The 25,302-nt window shown below is 40.9% G+C and overlaps 1 protein-coding gene across 3 annotated transcripts in view; it reads right to left on the bottom strand.

Annotated features, from left to right (window-relative positions):
* Window positions 1–1,258: 1,258 nt before the first annotated feature.
* PPP4R1 (protein phosphatase 4 regulatory subunit 1) overlaps window positions 1,259–25,302 on the bottom strand; it is a 59,039-nt gene continuing 34,995 nt past the window's right edge. For 2 of the 3 annotated variants that reach the window (XM_032397840.1, XM_032397841.1), the window contains exons 11-20: window positions 18,203–18,726; window positions 14,226–14,398; window positions 12,800–12,895; window positions 10,731–10,916; window positions 8,823–8,984; window positions 5,994–6,094; window positions 3,332–3,452; window positions 3,109–3,243; window positions 2,529–2,670; window positions 1,259–1,619 (exon numbers count right to left, since the gene is read on the bottom strand). In XM_032397840.1, coding sequence (XP_032253731.1) covers window positions 1,456–1,619; window positions 2,529–2,670; window positions 3,109–3,243; window positions 3,332–3,452; window positions 5,994–6,094; window positions 8,823–8,984; window positions 10,731–10,916; window positions 12,800–12,895; window positions 14,226–14,398; window positions 18,203–18,726 — 1,804 coding nt within the window. In that variant the 3' untranslated portion in view covers window positions 1,259–1,455. Of the gene's footprint in view, window positions 1,620–2,528; window positions 2,671–3,108; window positions 3,244–3,331; window positions 3,453–5,993; window positions 6,095–8,822; window positions 8,985–10,730; window positions 10,917–12,799; window positions 12,896–14,225; window positions 14,399–18,202; window positions 18,727–25,302 lie in introns of those variants that run through there. The other variant, XM_032397842.1, reaches the window with a different exon arrangement.

The following is a 25,302-nucleotide window of genomic DNA, read 5'->3' as shown; positions in this document are numbered from 1 at the left end:
GGCAGGCGAGGGGAAGGGACCCAGGCCTTCTCCATAATCGTCCGTACAGAAAGCAGCCTCGGTCTCCCCAACCCGCACCCCGAGCCTCGAGGGGGCCTGACCTGCTCACGCGACCCTGAGGAGTCCCTGCCTGGCGAGTCCCGAGTCCCGGAAACCAAGGCTCACAGAGGCACCGCGGGGACTTGGGCCGAGGTCCTCCAAGCCGGGCTTGGCAGGCCGGCTGTGTCCTCACAGCAGTGCGCACGGCCTGGCCGGGCGGCCGGACCCCGAGCCACAGACAGGGCAGGGCGGCCCCCCTGCTCGCGGTCGGCGCAAGCCAGCGGCGCCCCGGACCTGCCCCTGGGGGCCGGGCTCCAGGACCAGGCGCCTGGCGCACACTTGCCCTGCGGGGACTGCCGCCAGACAACAGAACCTGGCCCTGGGTGGCACATGCAGATGGCAAAGAAATTACTAAACTAGTTAAAAGACAAATATTTTAATCTAGTTTTCCCACTTCATACTAAATCATTAATACAGGTCACAAATTGCATTTATTTGCAGACATCTAGAAAACAATCAGAAGTGTGTATCTCTCTCTATAGATCTTAATAAATTTTATTCGGACAAGAGAACTTGTGCCACAACAGTTTAAACAGCATGATTAAAGACCGCAGCACTCCTGAGAGTGGTCACAGGTATGTACAGCGTGGGAAGGAAAGCTGCACCTAGAGCCGATCATGATCAAGTTAAAAACACCTGACATACAGCACACGTGCCAATAAACTCCTTCAGGTCATGACCAGCATGAAGAAAATCAGGACATAGATACTCAGCCAACGTTCTGTAAATGTGCACAGCAATATGCTGCATTTAAGAGTTAAAATCAGATTCTACTTTAGTGTTAGCATCAAGCCCTTAGGAGAACCCCTCCCCCCCAAATCTCCTTTCGCATTTACACACGCCAGAAACTATTCACACTTAGGGCTGGGCTGGGCAGCTGGCCACAGAACCAACAGGTCCTTGCCTGCGTGGGGACAGTGCGGGCTAATACTGAAGATCTCTTTACATCCTGGCTCACAGCCGCCTTCTGGCTGCGACTCCATCTATCTGTCATTAAAGAAAACCAGGAGAAAGCAATGCAGGTCTCTGGGAATCTCCTCCCTTCCATAAGGAAAATACTCTGCCAATTCAAGTTTCATTCAGTCAGGAAGACAGAAGGATTTAAGGCTTCGGTGACAATTATAATCCTCTGAGAAATTATTTTCCCTTAAAGTCAAGATAAGATAATAGTGTTTACTGTACTTTCTCTTGACTCTTAAAATCCCTGGTATCAGTGTAGGCAACTTGCACCTGCAATTGAGTCTGCAAGAGAGGAAGGTCTCTCCTCCTCCCAGAGGCTGTCCTAGATCACACGTGTGGGGCACTTGTCAGCCCTTGGCTCCCGAGGAAGCAGGAGGACAGTGAGGTTCCAGCTTTCTAGTAGGTTGAGGAAGCTGTGCTCATGGCATCGTCAGAGATTTTGGTATTAGCAGGGTGGATGCTTGCAAAATACTTGACATCACTGTCCCGATCCATCTGAAGAGCCACGATGGTCTGTTCCACGGCTTCCTGATGACAGCCGGCAGAGGTTAAGAAATATTCTGGAGACGCAAAGTGCAGATTACAAATAAAATTAGTTTAACAATTTAGTTTTATCAGGTACAAGTATACGAACTTCTCAGTCATAAAGTATAAACACAAGCTACGTTGAATTATAAACGGTAATCTGAATTGATTTGTGTGATATGAAAAAAATCCCCAAACATAAGAGAATTAGATTTATCTTGATTATTTTTAGAACAGACTAAATGGTAGCGAAGCTAATAAATACATTAAAACTTATACTTGCGATAGCTATTAATTCACTCAGTAAAAACACCCCAAATACCAATCACACATGACTAAAAACCAGTCTTCTCTAGCCATTTCCTTGTAATTGCTATTAAAACGATAAATGAATTCTAAAGGAGAAAAAAGCAGTATTCATTTACCCATATTCTTAGACGTCTATTACAAACCTTTCTGTGCTTCGTTCACGAGTTCATGCATTAAATGATATTTATTAGGTATTTTGGGGGGATGACAATAAATAAAACAAGCTAAATCTTGAGCAGCTTATTAGGATGTGCAGCAGAGCAAGTAGTAGGGGGCGTCTGTCTTCTGCGTAAAGAATGAAGAGGAGGACACACAAACATGCCTCCTGGCCTAGAACATCAGTAACGCACGTCATGCGGGGCAAACCGAAGGCAAGAGTTTTTCCTCCCGTCTTAAGTGACTATCCAATCTCTCAAACTAAGTCTGCAATTATAAAAGAAATGCCCCTGGGGCAGAAAGGCGAACATGTCCCTGTCCTCCAATCTGTGTCCTCTCTTAGGGGGAACCCCCATTAACAACTCACAGATCTTCTCCTATCACATTATGTTTGTGGACATACAACACTTCTCCCTCCATGCAGTCTACACGCCTCCTCCCCGCCACATACGGTTTTCCTAACAGAGCCACCCACCCACCTTTCTCTAGTAGAGTTTGTCTTAATGTCTTTGCGAGCAGCACTCGAACATTTGGAACCCTATCATTCGCCAAGGTTAGCAGATGTGGCATCAGATGCACGGCGAACTGGTCCATGGGAAGGCAATCGTCCTCAATGACAGTCTGGGGAAGACAAACAGCTGCTTTACATTTGCCAAGTTAGTCTACCAAACCAGAATACCGGCGAACATTATCTTTTAATAACAACCGAAGTACTCCAGATTTTAGTTACTTTTTAAACCAATATTCCAGACACTTGGGAACTCAAAACTAAGATGACATAATTTTAAGTCCCTACAGTTTTTTAATGGTTCCACTGAGTCCTGGAGTGTGCAGTGTGCACAGTCACACGCATTTATACACGTACCATGGACCCCGAGCACCCCCTAGTGGATGGCTGTGGGATGAGCCAGGCAGGCACCTACTCTAGGGAACAGGTGATCCTATGAAGAGCCAGATGCAAAACTCTGTTCCTTAAGGATAAGAAAGAGGGTGTCGAAAGGCAAAGAGTGGAAGAAGAAATGAAGCTTCACAGATAGAAATGGGTAAGTCTTTATTTACCTGGCAGACAAAGACAAAGGCTTGCCGACCAGACCACTTGGGACATCTACCAAAGTTTTCTACAAGCTCATTGATGAGGTCCACTCCAAACGTGGGGGGTGTCGCCATGTGCAGCTTCTTCACCATCTCACTGACCTAGGAGGGGGAACACAGAGAAGTGAGGAGTTCTAGGATCTTCTTGAATAGTGTACAGTTCTAAAATTGTAAAAATTTTAACACATACCAACTTGTAGGAAATCCAACGAACAGAAGAAACTTTATCTGCACATAGATTCAGAGCAATGGGACGTAAATAGTCATAAACATCTCTGGGACTATATAATTCTAGAAGTAAAATCAGCTGTCTATAAAAGTGAATTATAAAAATAAAAATATAATTAAAATTTTAAAATAAATGAAAATAGGTTAATCATCTGAGTAATTTGTAATACTGGATACTATTTGTAAGATGAACACATGCAAAGACTAGTGATTAACGTGGTCTCTCATGCATAGAGCTCTCTCTAGTCTGTATGTATCTGGAAATGCATTTAAACACTATGCAAGTTCAAGAAGTATCTCTTCCCCTCAGAACGTAAGGAAAACAAATGTAGAATTTTGTGTCCACAGGGACTGAGACAGAGCAATGCATTTCCTACTTTGTTCAACTGGGACATGAAACACATTTTTTCCACAGTAACTGTTCAGAATGCTAAGAAACATCCATCTACAAATCAGTTTCCTAGAAGTTCTAGCAATATTAGGTAGCCTGAAGTGTATCTGTCAAGGCTCTGAGCAGCTTCTAAGGGAATGAATGATACGTTTATTAGGGATAACAGAAATGAAGAGGTCCTCTAGTGACTGTTCCTATTACATCTGGGAAGACCTGAAGACTGACCGTGTCCACCAGTCTACTTTGAGTAGACACAACAATGCCCTTGAAAAAATACCTCTGATACGAATGAGATTTTTGTCTTTCAGATTTTATGTTTAAGACTATTTACATTCGTAATCAGTAGGGAGTAAACCAAAAGCATGAATATACATAACAATGACCCATGTGCTTGTACATACATATAAAATACTCAGAGATGAGAGGCACATTTATCGATTCCATTTTCTGACACTGTGAACTTTCTTGCTGGCCTCCCCTGGGTGCACACCACATGAGAAAGTCTGGGGTCAGGAAAGCAAACCAGAGAGAGGCTGTGATTCAGCAGGCAGGAAATGAGTGACACATCCTGGGAGACAGGCATAAAGCCCCACACACTCCCCTGGGCCCTTCTCTTTACTGAGCCTGAGCCTTACGGTGCTGACAGAAGGGCAGCAAAGCCCGTTCACCCATGGGCATAGGCAAACACACTGCAGCGGGGGGCAGAAGAGAAGAACTCTCTCCCAGAGAGGGGGGCAGCAAACCTTGAGCAAAGACCCTACACTCATAACAACAGAAGTCTCCTCCTGCTGAGGAGGGGCAGGAACCTCTGCCCAACATGGACCACAGATACAAGGCAGAGACTGGATGCTACAGGGATAAGGGAAGACTCTGAGAAAGCCCAGGGACCCAGGGCCTCCCAGAGACTGAGGCTGAACCGAAATAACAGATTCTCCCCTTTCCCAGCACAAGCCTACCATGTCCTAACAACGGTCTACAGCTGGGGGAGGGGAAGAGACCCCCCTGGTTTACAAGGCTGCACGAGAGCTGCAAGCTGAGGGTGGAACACAAACACAGGAGGAAGCCCCCCAGCACCCCGGCTCCCACCCTCAGCAAAAGGCACCGGCAAGCCACGGTGAGAGGCAGCAAAGCTTACTGGGCACTGAAGGCAATCAGAGCAACAGCAAAGCCCAAACCCAGCTTGCTCCTGATTAGATGGACCCAACCCTCCACACTAACGGCAGAAGAGATGTGCCTATTTTCAGTCAAAAACCTGGCAAGCCAGAACTCAGTGAAGTGAACCTTTAACGTACAAAGAAAACAACCAAGACTGTCAGTCCCAATTCTATACCCAGCAAAGATATCTTTTAAAAATGCAAGTGAGGTCTGGAATCCAGAATACATAAAGAACTCTTACAACTCAACCCAATTTAAGACAAACAGCCAATTAAAAAATGGGCAATGGACTTGCATAGACATTTCCCTGGATTATATATAAATGGTCAACAAGCATATGAAAAGGTGTTCACCACCACCAGTCATTAAGGAAATGCAGATCAAGATCACCACAAAACACTGCTTCGCAATCACTATAATGATGGCTATAATTTGTTAAAAAAAGGAAAACACCAAGTGTTGGGGAGGATGTGGTGAAACTGGAATCCCTGTACATTGCTCATGGGAATGTAAAATGGTAGAACTGTTGTGGAAAATAGTTTGGTGGCTCCTCAACAAATTAAACAGAATTATCAAAAAATCCATCAAATCCACCACAAAATAAGTGAAGATAGGTGTTCAAGGAAAAACTTGTACATGAATGTTCATAACAGCACCAGTCACATCAACCCAAAATGTACAAACAACCCAAACATGCACCGAGGCATGAATGAATTTTAAAAAGTGGTATACAACGGAGTATTAGTCATAAAAAGTAATAAAGTTCTGACGTATGTTACAACATGAATGAATCTTGAAAACATGCTAAGTCAAGAGACAAAAGGCCACATAGTGTTTGCACAACATTATGAGTGTACTAAATCTTACCACAGTAAGAAAAAAAAGGGCGAAATAGGTTTAAAAAAAAAAAAAGCTGAGAAAATTCACTGCTGGCAAGACCTGCACTTCAAGAAATGTTTTATAGAACACCAGACAGAAACTTGTATCTACACAAAGTAATGAACAAATCCCAAAAAGGTAAAGATGAAGTAAGTAAATACCCCTCCAAAACATAGTCCAATAAACGGTTAGAACTTACTCAGCCAGTTCAGCTCGAAAGCGCCAATTTCTACTATTATCTGTCACCAAAAACTCCTGAAGTTGATAAAGATATTCTCTTCTTTTGTCAATATGAAGAAGCTGAAGTGACAAAATAAAAATATTCGCTAAGATACAGGCATTATTACTCTTACTAGACTGCTTGAAAACAACTATAATATAGTTAATTCTTCTGAGAACAGATAGTTCTCAGATTGTTTTAAAACTGACGTTAAGGTCATTTTCCCCGATAATCCCATTTACCTTCAAGAGTCTTATCCTTTTTTGAAATATTTGTTCCTTGAGCCATACGTGACCTCCTCTGAACCCTACAGTACCTTGGTCACAGATATATGGCAGGACTGACCCGCTATGTTCATAGGACACCCTCGTTACTGTGAACTCTTTGAAGACAGTAACGTGCTCTTACTCACACATGTGAGCCCAGTGCCTGGCACCGTGATGGCACATGGCAGGTGCTCAATAAATATTTGTTGAGTGAAAAAACATTTATCCCAATAATTGCTCTATAGCCATTTTAAAGGAGGTTTATGGTCAGCAAGGGGGGAAAACCCTAAAATTTGATATAAACAGAAGCAAACAAACCTAACTGTTAAGAATCACGCAGAAAAAAAGTACTCTGACTATACATGTTCATGGGGTATGTTCTAAAGGACAAAGTGCTGAAGGAAATCTTGAACGTTTTTTTTTTTTTTTTTTTTTTTTAAAGATTATATTTATTTATTTGACAGAGAGAGACATAGCGAGAGAGGGAACACAAGCAGGGGGAGTGGGAGAGGGAGAAGCAGGCTTCCCGCCGAGCAGGGAGCCCGATGCGGGGCTCGACCCCAGGACCCTGGGATCATGACCTGAGCCGAAGGCAGACACTAAACGACTGAGCCACCCAGGCGCCCCTTGAACGTTTTTTTGGTTGAGTTGATGTTAGAATTAATATTGGTGGAGTAATTCTGAAACTCCATGTATGCTGTGGAACTGAGTGAACGACTGAGTATGTTCAGATTAAGAACAGAGTTTTTACCGTGAGAGAAAAGAAAAAATAGGAAGTGGAAAAAGGAAAGGAAACGGTGTGGGACTGGAAGCTAAGTTATCAGTATGAACTCAGTAATTTAAAAAAAAAAAAAACCCAAACCAAAAAACCGCTCCCAGCTCCTGTCCCCCGAGAAGGCAGAAAGGAGATGACCCCCCAGGGAGCAGGGGCACATCCAGGGCCTGGGGCGTGGTTCTAACTACCGCTCTCCACCAGAAAACAGCTGACTCGGGGCTGGGGCAGAGAAAGGAGAAGGTGGGGTAGAAGGAAGTAAGGCTGTGCTTAACGTGAGGGGACAGATCAAAGGGGCCCAGGAGGTGGCTTTCAGGGGTTCCTGTTAGCCAAACTGATGCTCAGAACCAAGGACAGAAATGGATTACACTGAATAGAAAAAATTCCAGAGTTCACACTTAACACTAAAAAAAACTCCCATGAAGGGGGAGGGAAAGAAGGAAAATATTAGCTTTACATGAGAATGCCAACTAATAAATGGAGAAGGAATTATAAAAACAGAAAATTGGTATTTTACAACCAACACAGTAACACCAGATTGAGGCAAGAACCGTGTATAGACACACGGATACAAAAGCTCTGGGTGAAAGACTCGGCGGGGGGGGGAAGGTGTTCAGAGTTTGCAAGTATCGTCCCCCAAGTAATCACTAATCAGGAAGGTGAGAGGTCGTTTTACAACGGAGGGAGCGAGCCGACGCCACCATGATCACGTGGCCGGGGTCACACTGCCAGTGACGCGGGGATGGCGCACACACAGGCGACGTGCCTGCCACGCAAACCCGCGACCTGAATCTCACTGTGTAGCCGCCCTCAGACTGAGGGGCATCTGCAAAGCAACCAGCTTGGCCTCTTCAAAGATGCCGATGACATTAAAGACACAAGTTAGGAAACTGTTCTAGATCTAAGAGGGCTAAAGAGATGCGATATTCACATTCAATATGCAACTCCTGATTGGATTCTGAACTGGGGGGCAGGGGAAGCTACACCGGCACACTAATGGGACGGGCTGACAAATTTCAGTATGATCTGTATAAAATATACTAACACAGTACCAATGCTTTTTCAAAGTAGGATTATATTACTTCTGTACCTCAAAACTTCAAACTACAAGAGCCAATTTCAAGGTTAAAGTCTAAGAAACAATAGTCCAGGACTAACAAGTTGTAAGATCACAGCTGTTCACCTCCAAGACCAGAGATCCATACCGTCTCCTAAGATAAGGACTTCTAAAATATCACATAAAGCCTCCAAACTTAAATGTTCATGGAATTTTTGTACATATATTTAATTCAATAATTTTGAAAAAAAAAAGTGCTTGTAATCATGATCTAACAGTGTTTAAAAATGAAATTTAGGGGCGCCTCGGTGGCTCAGTCGGTTAAGCAGCTGCCTTCGGCTCAAGTCATAATCCCGGGGTCCTGGGACTGAGCCCTGCATCGGGCTCCCTGTGCGGCGAGGAGCCTGCTTCTCCCTCTCCCTCTGTCTGCTGCTCCCCCTACTTGTGCTCTGTCAATAAATAAAATCTTTAAAAATAAATAAGTAAAATTGAAATTTAGTGTAATTATTTTAAAATTAAAAATTCAAAGGACACCAGCAAAAGTGATCAGAATGGGACTCTTTTTTTTTTTTTTAAGTTACATCTTACTATCAGCTCATGGCTACATTTTCTTACGTAGAACATATGGAAACTTAATCTTGGTGGGAACAGAAAACCAAAACTTCTACAGTGGAACTTTAGTCTGTTTTTATGCAGAAAAATTTAAAAGTTACCTTCAGAAAATCATGCAAATGTTTAAGAACACCTATCCTGACTTCGTCGAGGTCTTTTAAAAATCCATTGAAGATTGGAACCAGATCTGCAGCTGTCAGCTGATCTCCAAGAATAACTGCAAGCTCGTGGATGGAGAAGGCTAATGTTCTTCGAACCTTCCACTGCAGAGATAAAGATGACTGCGTTCGTAAGTGAAGCACACAGTACCAAGTGCTTTACCTCTCAGCTGGTGTATGAAGCCTAACTTAGATCTAAATGTTACCAATCTCAAACAATTAAATCGGAACAGAAGTAATGATAAGAATAGACACTCAGCTTTAAATGCCTGCTATGTCTCAAAAACTGGCAGAGAAATTTCAAAGCCCTGCACGGTGCGTATTATTCTTTCATTTACAAAGGGAAAAAAACTTGGAAATCACTAAGAGCATAGTCTTTGTAGTTCTCTGAACACTGGATGCCCGATTTACAGATGTCCCACATCCATCAAAGGCTGGGTAGTATCATCCTTGCTCGACTGTTCCCCTTCTGATTCTTGTACAGTCTATCTTATGGTTAAAAAAACAATAATGAAACTTGTTTTTAAGGAACTGGCAATTAAGGAAATGTAAGAACAGGAAAATGTAGGAAAGTTTACATTAAAAACATCTTTTTCTTCATGTTGCTTTAGTTTAAAATTTTTTACTTTGTTACTTAGCTTAAAACACTCTACTTGCCGAGAAGCCATTTACAGCAAGGGTTTTATCCTCAATCCCAAACACTAGACCCTATTCTTGAAATAAAATTTTATACCCACATTCAACATATCAAGCAGGTGAAGGCAGAGCTGTTCTGATGGAGGGTAGGGGAGAGGGGGGATAGAGGCAAGAAGCCCTGCCCATCCAGGGCCTTCCTAGTCACCAGGGGCCCTGAGGTGCACACCCCACAGGAACCTTGAAAGGCCTGTGTAATGAAGATGGAAAACCACCAATGTGGAGGATACTGCACTCTGCAGAGTGGTTCTTTGTAGTCCCCTGCCCAGTTCTACTGGTGAAGAAGTGTGCGAACACAGGATAAATTCACTTCACCCGGACCCTGTTCCTAACCTCATAGGTCAGAGAAGGAACTTAAACTATGTTCTCTCAAGATTATTTCCAACTCCTACCTTGCTTAGTCAACAGCACAAATTCCTTGAAAAATGCAGTAATTACTAACACATTTAAGGGAAAATGATTCATATCTCAGTATAAATTAGTCTAACCAGACTGCTTTCTTAAAAACCAAAGGATTAATTTCACCAAAGAGATTTTGTGGAACGGGGGCAAAATTTTGGTGTATGACATAGAAACCAGACTTAATGGCAGGGGAAGTTAAGTCAACCAGATCTAGGGAAAGAGCCACAAAATCACACAGATATCCAGACAAGATGACCTAGGGTCAACGTTTCACATTTTCTTTTCTTTCAGAGGGATGGTGTTGGTAGTGTGTAGGTCTGAAGAGCATGCCCATGTGCACACGCGCAAGCGCACACACACATGCACGCACACAAACGTACACACACACCTTCCCCCACCTTGACTGCAACACTCACTGAACCAGGGCCCAGAGTTCAGCAGTGCTAATGCTACTACAGTTCTATTTAAGTTTTAAGAAAATAAAAGAAACATTTATAACACTGTGTCTAGAATCAATCTACGCATAAACTTCAGACAATAACATATTTGTAAGTTAGGAACTTAGGCACGTCAAATGCAATGATAATTTCCAAACGGTGGAACTTGGGACCATACAAAAAGCAAGCTCTTTGGTATTACTTTCAAGCTCTTCTGCACATGATTTCCTGTAATACCAAGTATTTTCTGGAACATGAACAGAAACCCTCCTAGGTTGTGAAGGGCACATCACTGTGCCGTCCATCCACACTCACTCACCTGCATGTCTGACGCGAGCGTCTCGTAGGTCTCTCTCAGGCAGTGCCAGTTCTGCCTGCCCAGGGTCAGGGCCACGCCGGGAAGGCTGTATGCACAGTGCTTAGCGATCTCCGTGTCGACCGTCTGTGCACGAGACGGGTCAGTCATAGATAAATACTGATCTAACAGAGCCTGAGGCACAACATCCTGAGGGAGAGACACACACGGCAGGGATTCATTTTAGCAGTCTAGGCATAAATTGAGTAAACTTATTTTTAAATAGATGAAGAATTTAATATAGCATCTCAACAAGCAGAGAAAAACCCAGTTTCACAGTTTCAGGGATTTACTGAGAAGAGGTAGGAAAAACATGCTAAGGAAAAAATATATATAAATAAAAGAAGCCACTCCAGAAGAAAAATGGTAAGATCTTAAAACAGAATACAGCTTAGAAGATGATTGGAACTGATTAGTAAATTGAAGAGATGCATCAACAGTAAGACCAGCACCTCTCAACGCTGGCAAGGATGGTCAAGGCTGACGTAATCTGGTGAATGGGATAAAACGGGCAGACTATCACCAACCTGGATTTTATAAAAACAACACCCACCTTTTGATGGAAATTGAGCAATTACCTATAAAAATTTAGTGAATAAACACCTAACCGTTCATATAAATGTGAGGAAAAGAATTACATAACACAGCTCTGGAAGAACATACAAAAGAAACAAAACTGGGTGCTTTGGGGAAAGCCAAATGGATGCTGGAGGAGAAAACTGGAGAAGGAAGTATCACCGAATGCCTCTGTACCTTTTGAATTCTGAACTATATAAACTTATCTATTTATAAAAAATGAACTAAAATTGAAATAAATTCATTAAGAGAATGAGACCATCTGTTTTTATGAACTTGAAAATACGTCTGCAATGTAAGTGTTGAAAAGCATGTTTACAACACTGTGAATACTAATTCCATTTTTAATAAAGAGAGCAAAAAGAAAAACATATACCATTTGACCTAGGAAACCCCCACATAATCACCATGAACACGGCACCGCATGTAAGGTCCCAGGACTGAACCTGGAGGCATCATAAGGAACTTGGGAAGGTAGTTCTCAAGACAGAGGCCACACTGCAGGGACATGGTGCTGCTACGGTGGGCACGGGCGGTAAGCATATGGGAAGAGCAACACACACACAGAGGCAAGGTACGAACGATCATACTCCAAATATTCCATAAAGCATATTTTCCCACATTTAAAATTTCTGAAACTGAAGTGTAACTTGCCACGATGTCACTTTATATGGCTTTGGGACACTTTTTTATACTTTCATCTCTGAAATTGAACTGTATCTTGTAATTCTTGGCAAATCAGGCACCATGAAATACCTAGGTATGATGGCATGCTTCTTTGACAGACAAAAAGGGGTACGTATGCATGTTTCTGTACCCATAAAATGTTTATAAAGAAATATACGGGGCGCCTGGGTGGCTCAGTTAGATAAGTGTCCGACTCTTGATTTCGGCTCAGGTCGTGATCTCAGTCATGAGATCGAGGCCCACGTCAAGCTCTGCTCTGGGTGAGGAGCCTGCTTAAGATTCTCTTTCCCTCTGCCCCTCCCCCTCTTGCTCTCGGAAGGAAGGAAGGAAGGAGTTGTGATCTGTGGTTACTCTGAAGAATGTGATCACAGGTGTGAGAAGAGGAAGATTTCTGCTTGTATTCTACTCTATTTGAATTTTCTTTTTCTTTTTTTTTTTTTTTAATTTTATTTATTTATTTGACAGAGAGAGATAGCAAGAGCAGGATCACAAGCAGGGGGAGTGGGAGAGGGAGCGCAGGCTTCCCACGGAGCAGGGAGCCCGATGCGGGGCTCGATCCCAGGACCCTGGGATCATGACCTGAGCCGAAGGCAGCCGCTTAACGACTGAGCCACCCAGGCGCCCCGCTATTTGAATTTTCTTATCTTAAGTATGATATACTAGTCTTATTTTTAAAAAGCTCACTGTAAGGAGGACCAAATTCAGTGGGAAATGGGTTTCGAAGAGGAATTAACAAGACCCTCACCACACAGAGACTTGTTGTCACTTACTTGTACTTTGGATCTCCTCTCCTCATCAGGGCTAAAACTACTGTTGGTGCTCAAGTCCGAATCATTATGAATATAGCGAAGGGCAGAGTCCATATTCTGTTAGGAAAAAATATTTACGTGAAGAACTATCCCTTCTGTAAGTGTCCTTCACTTAAACCATCTTCCTAAGTTACTTACCTTTCAAGACTACCCGGAGATATAAATACACATAAATTCTTCAAGCTTTTAAAAGCTTATGAACATGCCTAAGACCTCATAAATCCCCCCACACCCCCGACTTGAGACAAACTTGCAGAATAGGTTGCTAAACATATGAAAATGAATTCCAGAATAAACTCATTAAACTATGTAAATTCAGAAGTAATTTTGAAATGGTTCCAATATCTAAAATTAGCTTACTTATAAGATAGTGTTATTATGTTATAGAGGGTGCTTTTGGTCAATGTTTTAGAGGCCATGGGATGTCCTATGTAGTTTTTCTTCTACTGTTGGCTATTTCTAATTTCACAAATATACTTTTTTACCAGCTTCAAAAAAAACTCCAAAACAAACAAAACACCTTCTAAAATGCAGAGATATCATAGCATTCGAATCTCCAATGATGACAGGTGGCCAGGGTTTCATTCTGAAGCATGGGTATTATATAAGATTTCTAACTCTACCAGCTGTCACCTAACAAAAAACAAAACAGAAATCCACTAACGCTCCAAGAACCCTCTCCATCCCTGGTGTGTATGCAGGCACTCTGCCCTGAGCTTATCACTCAAGCCGCTCTGATCTGTGACCGGCTGCTTCTGGCAACCAGTGGTGCTATTCCTTCCCCGTGTTTCTCTAAATAAGGGTAAGAAATACCGATCCCACATGATGCTGGCTGGGGGCGGGGGGTGCGGTAGGAAACCGGGGAAGGATCACACAGAACAGCTCCAAGTACACAGCGAAGATGATGCTAGTAACAGTACCCACCCTCACACTCCAGAGTCCAGATAATGCCACTGGCCCTCCGCAACATGGCCTCAAGTCCCGATCTTCTGCTCAGAATACTGTGTTGCTTGCTGCAGTGAAATGGTCCGATCAGAAACAAAGCACCTCTCCAAAAAGAAAAGGGAAGAGTTAATTATTCTTGATAAAGGGCTTTGTTTCCAGTAAGACTATTTCACTGCAGTGAGCTACGTTAACACGTTGAGGCTACTCAAATGGTCATGTAGACAGGACTGGGATTTACATTTCCAAGCATTGCACATGACACTCATGTCACAAAGACAGGATGTGGTGACAAGTACTTTTACTTTATGCTGAAGAGAGAGCTGACGAAATCAGCAACAGACAGAATGTACTAATTAGGAAGTGATTAGCTACAACTATTCCCCCAACAAGACTTCTGATTGGAACTATTTTCACTGGATAAACACTTTACTGAGTGCATTACCTCAACAGCATCGCTGATTAAAGGCACGGAGGCGTCGTGATTTATTTTACAGTTTGGTAGCTCATTTACACCCAGCTCATCTTGCACATCACTTCTGTTTTCTGCATCACTGGCCTCCTCGCGAGCGTCCAGCCTGGAAGCGCGCAGCGCGGCGGACAGCACGTCCACTTGCGCTGTGGGCGGAACAGAGAAAGGGTGTGTGAGCGGCAAAATCGACAACCTGCCTGCAAGTTTCTCCTCCGTTTGCACTAGAGGTTATCAATGAAATGCATACTGTTTTGACACTGCCATCAAAAAGCTGAAAAAAAAAAACTACTGTGGTAAATCATTAGTCCTTCGAGAGAAAAAGTAGAAAACTAATATGCTTTCATGAGATTAAAAATGCTTATCCACTACTGTACATTATTCTGCGTTAGTATGAAAGAGAAATGCTATCTAGTTTTGGAGATACCTCCAGTTTATTAAAAGGAGTCAATTTCAGTGTAAGTTAACTATGTTTTGGTAATGCATGAATCGAACTGACAAGGCTTACTTACTAAGCTATTTTAGCAGAAGAGCAGTCACACAAACCCTGCCAACATAAAACAATGGTAATTACAAAGATTTTTGTTGCAGTTACATTTCAACATCTCATATCTCATTCCAGTTTATTTTCCTCTAATTCCTTTTGAAAATGAAATTAATGACTCGGACACCCCCACGTGTGTGCTGTCTTGCTTGCAAGCAAACCAAAACCACAAATTACCAAGCAGTGATTCTTAAATCTGGCAAATGTTTTATTACCAGTCTAAGTTTTGCGTTACACCTTCTTTATAAAAGTGATTCAAAACTAAAATAAGGCATTCTTCCTTCTCCCAAACAATTGAGACATGCAGCGAAAAAATTGCTTAGTTATGCTTGTTCAAGTAACAATCCACCTGGATGCTCAAAATATAAAAATTCATCAATTTTAACTTCGAAATTAATTAGTACAAAGATCAGAAAGTGTGTCCCCACTCCACTTAAAGATTATAAAAAAAGCAATTCTAGTACTTTCATTAAGACAGCCTATTACGGGGCTGCAGCATTTATGAAACTCAAGCCCAAGCACATTGGGCCCCTGGCAATGGAGATACAGGAGACATACGGGATGAGCTTCTATTCTATTAGGTCATTAGCTGCTCAGTTAAGTAAGTAAATTGAAGGTGTTTAATCATAAAAAGTTACTCATGAAAAGTATGCTCCTTTTGAGAACTCCAGTTGCAATTTGTACTAATCCTTTTAATCAGTTTAGGCCCCGTTCTGGAATCTTTTTAAGTTTTCAAAACAAAATCAAAATAGTACTAAAGGAGACTGCACAATACATAAAGGTTAAAATGTTTTGTCCCACATAAAATGCACGGGGTGTGAGAAAAAGAGCCCTAACGCATTTTAATTGTTTCCCAGGAAGTAATTAATCAAAAGCCTTTCACAGAAAATTCCTTACATGAGTCATTTCTCTCTAAATGGACTACATATTTCTCTTTGTCTACTTTAATGTTTGTACATTCATAAAAGTTTAAATGAGTTACACTGTGAAGTTACCTTCCTCAAAAAACTGATATATGAAGATCATCAAGACAGAGCCCAGTGCTGACTCCTGAGGAAACCTGATGCCTCAACTCTCCAGCCAGAGAATGAAGTAGAATCTAATGCCGGGCTAAATGCTGAAATTTCAGCAGGATACACCACCACAAAAAAGTTAAGAAAACTGAACACACGGGTTTTCAGCAAAATCTGCATTTTACTTAAAATACAGACTGAAATCCCAGGAACCAGGGCTGGTTTAATCATAGACTTGTGAAGAAACACAGTCCCCAGTGACTCAGGCTCAGAAGTAGGGACAACGTAGAAACTTTGAATTTTACTCCTTCCCTGAAGAAGCTGGTACAGTTAAACTAAAACTTCATAATAATCTCTCACTCCTCCACACAACATACTGGTGGTTAGTCACCAATTCCTAACAATTTATTGATTTCAACAAAGGAACAATATGATTTTTTCTGACCACGGCTACCAAAATGGCCCAAATTCTTCCACTGGGCCTAAACTGGGTAGAAATCTAGATTTTGTGAGCTTGGGCATTTTTTCCTTTTGTAGTCTATGAGTCTAGCTATAGTAAACCAAGGTGGCATCAGTAATGCTACTCAGTCATAGAGTTCAATCCTGAATCGCTTGGTGACCCCAAATGCCAGAGATTTTGAAACTGCCCTAGACAAAGCCAGAAAAACCTCAAATTCCCTAGGTAAGTATTCTAGAAAAGAAGGTCTCTTACACCTTCTTCATGTTTTCCTACTTCCCTCTTTGGCCTTCCATGTAGGGTTATGTTTCTGTTCTATGACTGAGAAAGGGCTTTCTTTTTCTGACAAGAATATCTTCCTAGTCGCTGGAAACACTTAAATTTTTTTGACCAAAAATCCACAGAGAGAAAACCCCACAAATGCTTTGACAAAGGGAAGTGTTAAATTTAGCAAGACTGTGAAGCAAAGGTCGCCTTATAAGCAGCAACCCCAGCCTTGTTACGGCTTCCCAACAATGCCCACTAACGGCAAGCAACGAGGGGAAGGCCAAGGGACACAGGCCTGGGAGCACCGAAACTCCACTTGAGCATTCCCTGGGCAGTGCTGCTTTACCATTTTACAGGCCAGCTGACAAGAAAAAATTAACACATGCAACATAACTAGTTCAAAAAGGTGGACATTTCCCAACAGTTTGTGGCTGCCCACAATCGCAGAATTAGAAATGAGGACACATCCAAAATTAAGGTATAGCCCTTCAAAACACCTTCTGACACTATGGAAAATCAAGGCATAGTTACTGAAGTTTAACACAAGTTGCACATGCCCTCAGATTTCAATGAAATAAAAAAAAATCAGGAATTCTGTAGCCTAAGAAGAAAATGCCCAACACTGCCCACCTACATTTTACTGCAGAACATCGGACGCATGGGCAGTGTATGTGCTAAGCATCACCCTTCTGTGCTCTTTGAGGCTGGGATTTTGGTCTGGTTTGTTGCTGCTCTATATTTAGTGCTTAGGAAAGGACCTGGCAGAAGAGCAGGTGCTCAGTAAGAAATGCTGAACAAATCAATGAATCAACACATATGTTATGAAAGGGTCATCAAGACGGACAGAAAGAACATTGCAACAGATTTCAATTACAGCAGGTGTAAGAGCTGAACTAGAAAGAATGGATTAAATCACAATATAGTATTTGTACTGAAATCGCTCACCTGCAGCCTATATATTCACAGTCCTATTTTAAGTGAAACAGGATTAGCCATTTTCTGAAACACAGTTGGATCCTCAAACTTGTATGTGTACATAGGTCTTTTTTAAAAGGCACGCTCTCACTTTTAGCTTATTTGTTAAAAAAATTTTTAACATAGCTTATTCAAATATTTCAATTACCGTTTGTTAAGTGCTCTGATGTGTCAGAGATCTAGCGGGTACTGGAATGCAGTGAGCGCTCCCAGAACAGCCCTAAAAAGCAATGTTTGAATGACTGTGTAAATGTCAAGGCGAGTGATCTGTAAATTAACAAATCTGTGTATGTATGCTACAGTTAGCAACAACAGTGATGAGTTCACCTAAACGAAACTTCCTAAGTATCAGATTAATCGTTATTTATCAAGACAAGAATACATGATGATGATGGTGAAAATAAATTTTTTTTTTTTTTTTAAGATTTTATTTGACAGAGAGAGACACAGCGAGAGAAGGAACACAAGCAGGGGGAGTGGGAGAGGGAGAAGCAGGCTTCCCGCCAAGCAGGGAGCCCAATGCGGGGCTCGATCCCAGGACCCTGGGATCATGACCTGAGCTGAAGGCAGACGCTTAACGACTGAGCCACCCAGGCACCCCATGAAAATAAATTTTTAAAAGGCAATTTTTCTGGGAAAAGAGTCAGCAAATAATGTATCAGCTTTAGAGTAAAGAACTTGATAGACTCTTCCGTACCTTTAACATCTGGATCATCAATGTGCGGCTCTAGATTTTCTATCATTTCTTCAAGTTCCTTTCTGGTGGCCATAGTGATATTTGAAGAACCTGGTACGGTGACTTCAGAGGTTTCTTCTGGTCTCTCTGGGCTGAGAGTATTCTCAGAGCCCTGCTCAAGCTCTATATCTAGATCTATTTCAGGAAGAGGAGTCCTCCAGAAATGGAAGGAGTTGTACAATTCCTGATCTAAGAGAGCTGAATCTGGTGAACTGGCGCCACCTTCTGGCCGTAAGGCAGATTTGCAGTTAGCAGGCTTTTTATCATTCTCATTACTAGCTGCTTCCTGATGAGATTCTGAGGACAAAGTACAAAGTAAGGAGCTGTCCACTGGGACACTTATTTCACCTGGAGATTTCCTAGATGTTTCAGCATGATCTTCCACCATGTTTTCCAGTTTGACACTGGAATTACTAATACTGGGATCTGAAGAAACATCCTCTGGCCTGATCTGTACATCCTCTGGGACTTCTTGATCTCTGATCCTTTTATTGTTTCATTTGGGAAAAAAAAAATGAAAGTATAAAAATAATTACTGAAAAAACTCAATGAAAGACACTACATAAAGTATTTACACAAGTTCAGTATTAAAATTTACAGATTATCCATACAAATTGAGTATATACTGGTAATGCTTCTTTTTCCATCAGTTGTTCTGTGTTCAGAGATGTAAACATCTGTTAAGCATAAGTCTAGATATTAATGCATTACATGAGTTGGAAAAGGTAACACTGTAGAATCCCAGGATTCTTAAACTAAAGAAAAACTGTAGGAAGAAAAATTCCTACAATGCACTTCAAAAATGATCTGTTTCTTAGGATTATGGTATTGCCACTGCTCCAATGATGTATTGAAAAGCTGAGAATTAAAACCTATTTGCTTTTATAAAAAAGAAAAGGAAAAAAAAACCTCTGTACAGTATTAGAAAAGATCCTTATTTGCTATCTCACAAAATATTAAAATCCATTTCAGTGTAAATGAAGTTTATTTCTTCCACACTTTTCAGCTCTACTCCCAAAGGTTTTCCCAAAATAAAGTCATGACTTAATTGATAAGGACAGATGGCACAAGCTCCTAAATTAAAATCCACTGATTACCACCACCCATTATCTAAACTAAAACACTACAGTAAGTTTTAATGTTTATCCCCTATATTTTATTTGACTCCATTAAATTTAACAAGCATATATTGAGCACCTACTAGGAGCCAGGGAACGAAGCCAGTATTGAGGATTCACATGTGAATGAGATGCAGGTCTGGTCAGGGAGATTAAATTAGAGGCAAACAGGAGAACCGAACATGTAAGCAAGTAACTGCCAGACAGAGTGGTAAGTACAGAAGTATGCACACGGAGCACAGGAGGCGGGATGGAGTTGAAATGAAAAGGCCTAGAGGAAAATGACAGGAGCGGTGTTTAGAAGAACCAGGAAATGTTTACGAGGCTAAGGGGAAGAACATGTATTCAAGGGAGAAAAGGCATATGCAAAGGCAGGAGTGACATAAAATGTGTAACACACTCTGCAAACAGCCGTGAGTTCCTTATGGCCAAGAGAAGGAAACAGTGGGTGACCAGGGTGAAAAACTTTGCCAGAACCACCGTACTCCATAACCAACACCTCTGGAATTGATCCTATGGGCTACATGGAATAAGGCAGGAATTAGGAGAATCGCATTTTTAGATGCATTATTTTTGAGAGAGCATCCTGGAAGCGGGTTAGAAAATGGGGCGGAGGTGAGATAGGAGGCAGGAACTCCAGAAGGGCAGGGGGAGCCAGCGAGGACTTGGTGGATGAAGGCAGTGCGTCTGGGACTACGAAGAAGTAAACACATTCAAATGATGACAGGACCAGTAGGATCTGTTTACTTATTTACTGCATGCTGGAGATGGGAACCAAAGGGAGGAATCCAGAAAGACTGCCAAATTTCTGGCTAGCGCGACGGAACAAATCATGGTAGCACCAACTAAAAGTGGAAAACACAAGAACAGTGTAATGAGGAGGCTAATGAGTTCCGGTTTGGACAGGCTGAGTGCGGTACCTGGGTTGCATTCTGGGTGGGGATGTCCACGGGAAACCGGTCAGACACCAAGGACCGAGGTGGAGGTCATCAACTCAGAAGGACGTGTGCAGGGCTTAGATGGGCGCAAGGCAAGAAAGACGAATGGAAACACGAAAGACACACCAAGTAACAGAGTGAAGGCATTTTTCTCAGGATGCCTTAGAGAGAGAGGTCAGAAGAAATGTAGGAACTGCAGGCACGGGAGATGACGAAATCACTGATAGAGCACTGTCCTTCTAAGAAGAAAGAAGAACGTGAGCTCAAGAACAGAGGTGCACAGATTCAATGGGTCAAGACACACCTTTCATAAGAAACATGAGAGAGAAGTAAGGATGGGTGTGTAGGTAAATTTGAAAGTGAGCGTGGGAAAAAATTAAAGCTGCTCCCTGAAACAGTATGTGCCTTTAAATACACACAGTAAAAGGTACTAAACAGGAGGCTTACCAGGACTGAGCAAACGGAAGGTGACATTAACACCTGTGTAATATCCTAGTTAAGTAGCCACTGTACATGTTCCCATGAAATTACCAACTTCCCTCTGATTATGCTTTATCTCATGGTAATGTTTACACTATTTTCAAAAATATGTATTTTTAAAAACACATGATTTTAACAGATCTTGAAAAATATAGAAAAAATATGTAAGAAGTCATGTGAAAACATATCACACAATGATAGCATTTTACTTCTGGTGTTTCCCCTCGATTCTTAGGACTATAAAATAGACGGTGTGCACGCACAATAGAGTTGTTACACCTCTGGGAGAGCTGGGCCCCGAGTTCTCAGGTCCTTGTCCCAGTGCCAGCACTGCATTACCATAAACCTGTGAGTCTTTCAAGGCCCCCATGATTCCACATTTACTCCTTATTCATAAGGATGACAGACTGGCTTAGACAACCTTTAAGATTCCTTCCCTCTCCAAAACAGTTCTTGGAGCTAGTGCTGTTATGCCAAATAAATGTCTTCTATACAAATTACATATTTTCCAATCACGTGGTCCTTATGAAAAGACATTTTTTCTTTTGTTTTAAAGAATTTAGTGGGATAATTGGTAAAATTTGAATAAAGTCTCTAGTTTAGATGACAGTATTTTATATCTATGTTAATTTCTTAATTTGGTAATTGGACCATGGTTATGTATTAATGCCTGCATTCTGAGGAAGTACACAGTGAAATATTTAAGAAAGGTAAAAAGAGTATGTCTGAAACCTCAAACTATTTAGAAAAAAAGATCAGTAAAGCAAATATGGTAAAATGTTAACATTTGGAGAATCTGAAGGGCATATGGGATTCTTTGTGCTATTTTTGCAGTTTTTCTGATATGAAAACTAAATTTAAAAAATTATAGTAACAAGATACTGTTTGGTGGGAGTGGAGACCAAATGGGTTAAAACTTGTAAGACTTCATTATCTGATAAATTAAAAAAAAACACCTGCATTTAAAATACACAAAAAGAACCTAATTAAAAGGCCATTCAGAGGGCACCTGGGTGGCTCAGTGGGTTAAGCGTCTGACTCTCAAGTACAGCTCAGGTCATGCTCTCAGGGTCACGAGATGGAGCCCCACCTTGGACTCAAGTCACACTGGGAGTGTAGACTGCTTAAGATTTTCTCTCTCCCTTTGCCCCACCCCCCCCCAAACATCAGCAGCAACAACAACAAAGGCCATTCAGTATGCAAAACTATCCCATGGGCCTGAAATTCTTGATTACTATTCTCACCATGCCATTAAGATTAAACTTTAATATTCTTAGGGGAAAAAAAAAAGAATGGCTAAGTCATTCTATTTCTCTAACGTTACATTACTAGTCTGTCCAAACTTAGAACTCCTAGTATGGTTTCAAGGAGACAAAAAAATTTTCCCTACTGTTAAATTCTGGGAAGAATTACTACATGTATGAATAACAGTTGCTTCGAATTGTCAAAAATATAAATTATCTAAATACTGATTTTTCCAAGAGCTGGGAGCTAGTCAATGCAAGATCAAGCTGCTAAAAACTAAAATTCTGATATTCTTAGTTGTCAGATTTCCAAATGCTATTATAAAAGCAAAAATCATTTTGAAAGCTGAAAAGACCTCTGATTCTGCAAAATGAGAGAATTACCCCATCTCCTAAGAGATGCAGGTAACAAGAGCACCAGGGTGAGCCAGAAATTTCTCTAAAAGAACCTTAATTTTCCTTTAGTGTCTACGTAAGTTTCCTATTAATACTCTCCGAGTTCTGGACTAGAGACTCTGGGCCTAGAAAAAGAAGTACATGTATTTCAGGAGAAAATGACCTGTGGGACATCTGGTTAAAGCAGCACTATGTCCTGACACGAAAGCAAAGAACATAACATCTTTCCCGTACTGTGAATTAACTAAATGAAGTTTTCATATCACTGAAATACTTCCAAATTTGTACCAACAGCCATCAGTTTTACTTTCACGCAGCTGGCATTACATTAAGCTGACAAAAAGTGGCATAAGTGGTGTAGCTACTTAAGGCTTCTGAGATTAAAGCTTTCCTTACAATTCATTCAAGGTTTACTATTTGCCAGGCCCAGTGAAGGTGCTCTATACGCAGAAATTCAGAACTCGACCGCTACAGCAGCTGGACTAGCAGTCGGCTGGCCTAAGCATATACGCAAATACACAACTGAAAAGATACGGATCAGAAATCCGTGTTCATATTCCAGTGCTGACAGCCAAGATGCAAAAGCTCTGTATTTCCCAAAAAACTCAGGAAAAGATTCATGGAGGTAGTGAGTCTAGAGACAGCAAACACACTGACAATTCACTTTGTTAAATGGGTATGGATGGAACAGAACAGCTTCTTGAACAGAAAGCAGAGAGAACCAAAAGAACATAGTGTATTCAGAGAACAATATAATACAACAGTTGATCAACTAAGAAGAAAAGGGAATGCTTATTTTACATAATTTAAAAATGCAAATATGAATGTTTAACTCTGCTTCTGGAAGTAGCCTTTATTAACACCTTCCAAGAAGCATGAATAGCCTGATCTAGGGTGAAAGATAAATCTGGTATACAAAGTCAGAGGTTTAAAATCAATTAAGGCTTCAGAGAGTATTAAGTGACATTAAATGTTTCCAGGGTCAGATGAAACCATATAATAAATAGTAGTGGAAACAGACTGTCAAAAACTTGCTTACTTTGTAAGATATTTGTTTGAGAGATCTGAATTCTAGGAAAACTGAGAGGACCTTGACAACAGGAACCGAGTTCTCGATTTCTATCTATAGGAGCTGGTTCATAGTAGGTGCTCAATTAATTTCTGCATAATCAACCAATCTTAAATAACAAACAAATTTTAAGACAGCTTAGAACAAAAGTCAGTGCAGTATTTAAGAGAGGGTAAACAAACTAATGGTTCTGAGATTAATAATACATAAGACTATTTTTTTTGAAGTTAGGAAGTAAAACTACACAACAGTTTTAATGGTATTTAACACAACTCCTTCCTTAGCCAGAAATTCTCTCTTCCCTCCCCTCTACCATTAACACGACTCAATAAAGTCTAACAACATAGTGAAAATCCAATGTTACAAAGAGTACTGACTTGACATCAAGACATACCTCATTACAATGGAAGAGGAATTAAGGTTTGTAGGTAAAAGATAACTACCTTTAAATATCTCTTCCAGTAATGTCCTACACGGGCAGTCAGTACAACTACTGGCCATGGTAGCCACACCAACCATTTTTGTCAATAAAGTTTTATTGGAACACAGCCAAGCCCATCCACTTATGTGCGGTCCATGGCTGCTCTCACGCTGCAAAGGCAGAGTACAGCAGTTGTGGCAGAGACTGAAAATATTTATTATTTGGCCTTTCACAGAAAGTTTGCTGACCCCGACCTATACAATTCTCTGTAAATTTATATTTTCACTTACTAGACTTTCTCCAGATTTAAAAATAAAGTTATGTAATAGTCTTCGCATAATTACGTAGTGAACAAGGTATGTTGACTTTAAAAATGAAAAACAGGTAACATTTCCCCCCATCATCATTTTTGTCAAACTCCTTGCAGCAGCTGTTTTTCAAAAGAACTGACAGAATTTGCTTGCTAGGAAGACAGGTTTATAGTGATTTTCTTCCTTTACAAAAAACAGTACCTCAGGTTTGTTTGGCTATTCAGCAGGACAGTAGGAGAACGGGCAAAAAGGTAAAACAAGGCAGCAGAGAAGAAAGGAAGAACTGCCAAATCAAAACACCAAGAAAGCAAATATCACAGTATCAAGACCTACAGAAGAAAATGTCCATTAGCATCACGACAAGGGAGGGACAAGACACTATGGTAACTCAAGCATTATAGTAGGGACTGTTTAAAAAGCAGGTTCTAAATTATTTCAAGTGCACACCTGTAAAAGTGCATATTTTCCATGCACTAAGTTAGGCTTGATTTTTTTTTCCCCTAAGTATATAGTATAATAAATTTTAAAAACAAAAACTTGAAATTTCTTAATGTAAAAAAATTTAAAAATAAAAATCAGAGTTGTCCTTTTTATTTTAAAATTAGTTGCCCTATTACACTTAAAGTTGATATTCTAGTTAATAAGTACATTAATTTGGTGCTAATCATTATAATACTTTCCCTCTCGATTGAGAGATTATAATCATCATTCTGCAGAGTTCAAGATCCACAATTTAAATAACTGACTGAAAGGAAAAGTAATAGTAAGAAATGGACTACATACTAAACAAACATATTCCTAAATTAGGTTTTACCCCTTAAAACACTAAACCCTTTAAATTGTATGACCATTACTTCACCTAAATGTCAATAGATGGTTTACTAGGTAACTAATTTATTAAATAAACTTATTCAAAAATTATCATCACATCTATCATTTATACTTTTCTCTATGGCCAGGATCAAGCTCAGTGTGCTACACTCATCTTCATCTTCTCACTTAAGATGTAACTGACCAAAGAGACATTTAACAAATGTATTTAAAATATAGCTCTTTAAAAATATTTACCAATTTTTACAATCAA

This window comes from Phoca vitulina, unplaced genomic scaffold, assembly GCF_004348235.1.
Source record: "Phoca vitulina isolate PV1807 unplaced genomic scaffold, GSC_HSeal_1.0 scaffold105, whole genome shotgun sequence".
In the NCBI taxonomy this organism is placed as follows: Eukaryota; Metazoa; Chordata; class Mammalia; order Carnivora; family Phocidae; genus Phoca; species Phoca vitulina.
This window is presented reverse-complemented; position numbering and strand designations above follow the sequence as displayed.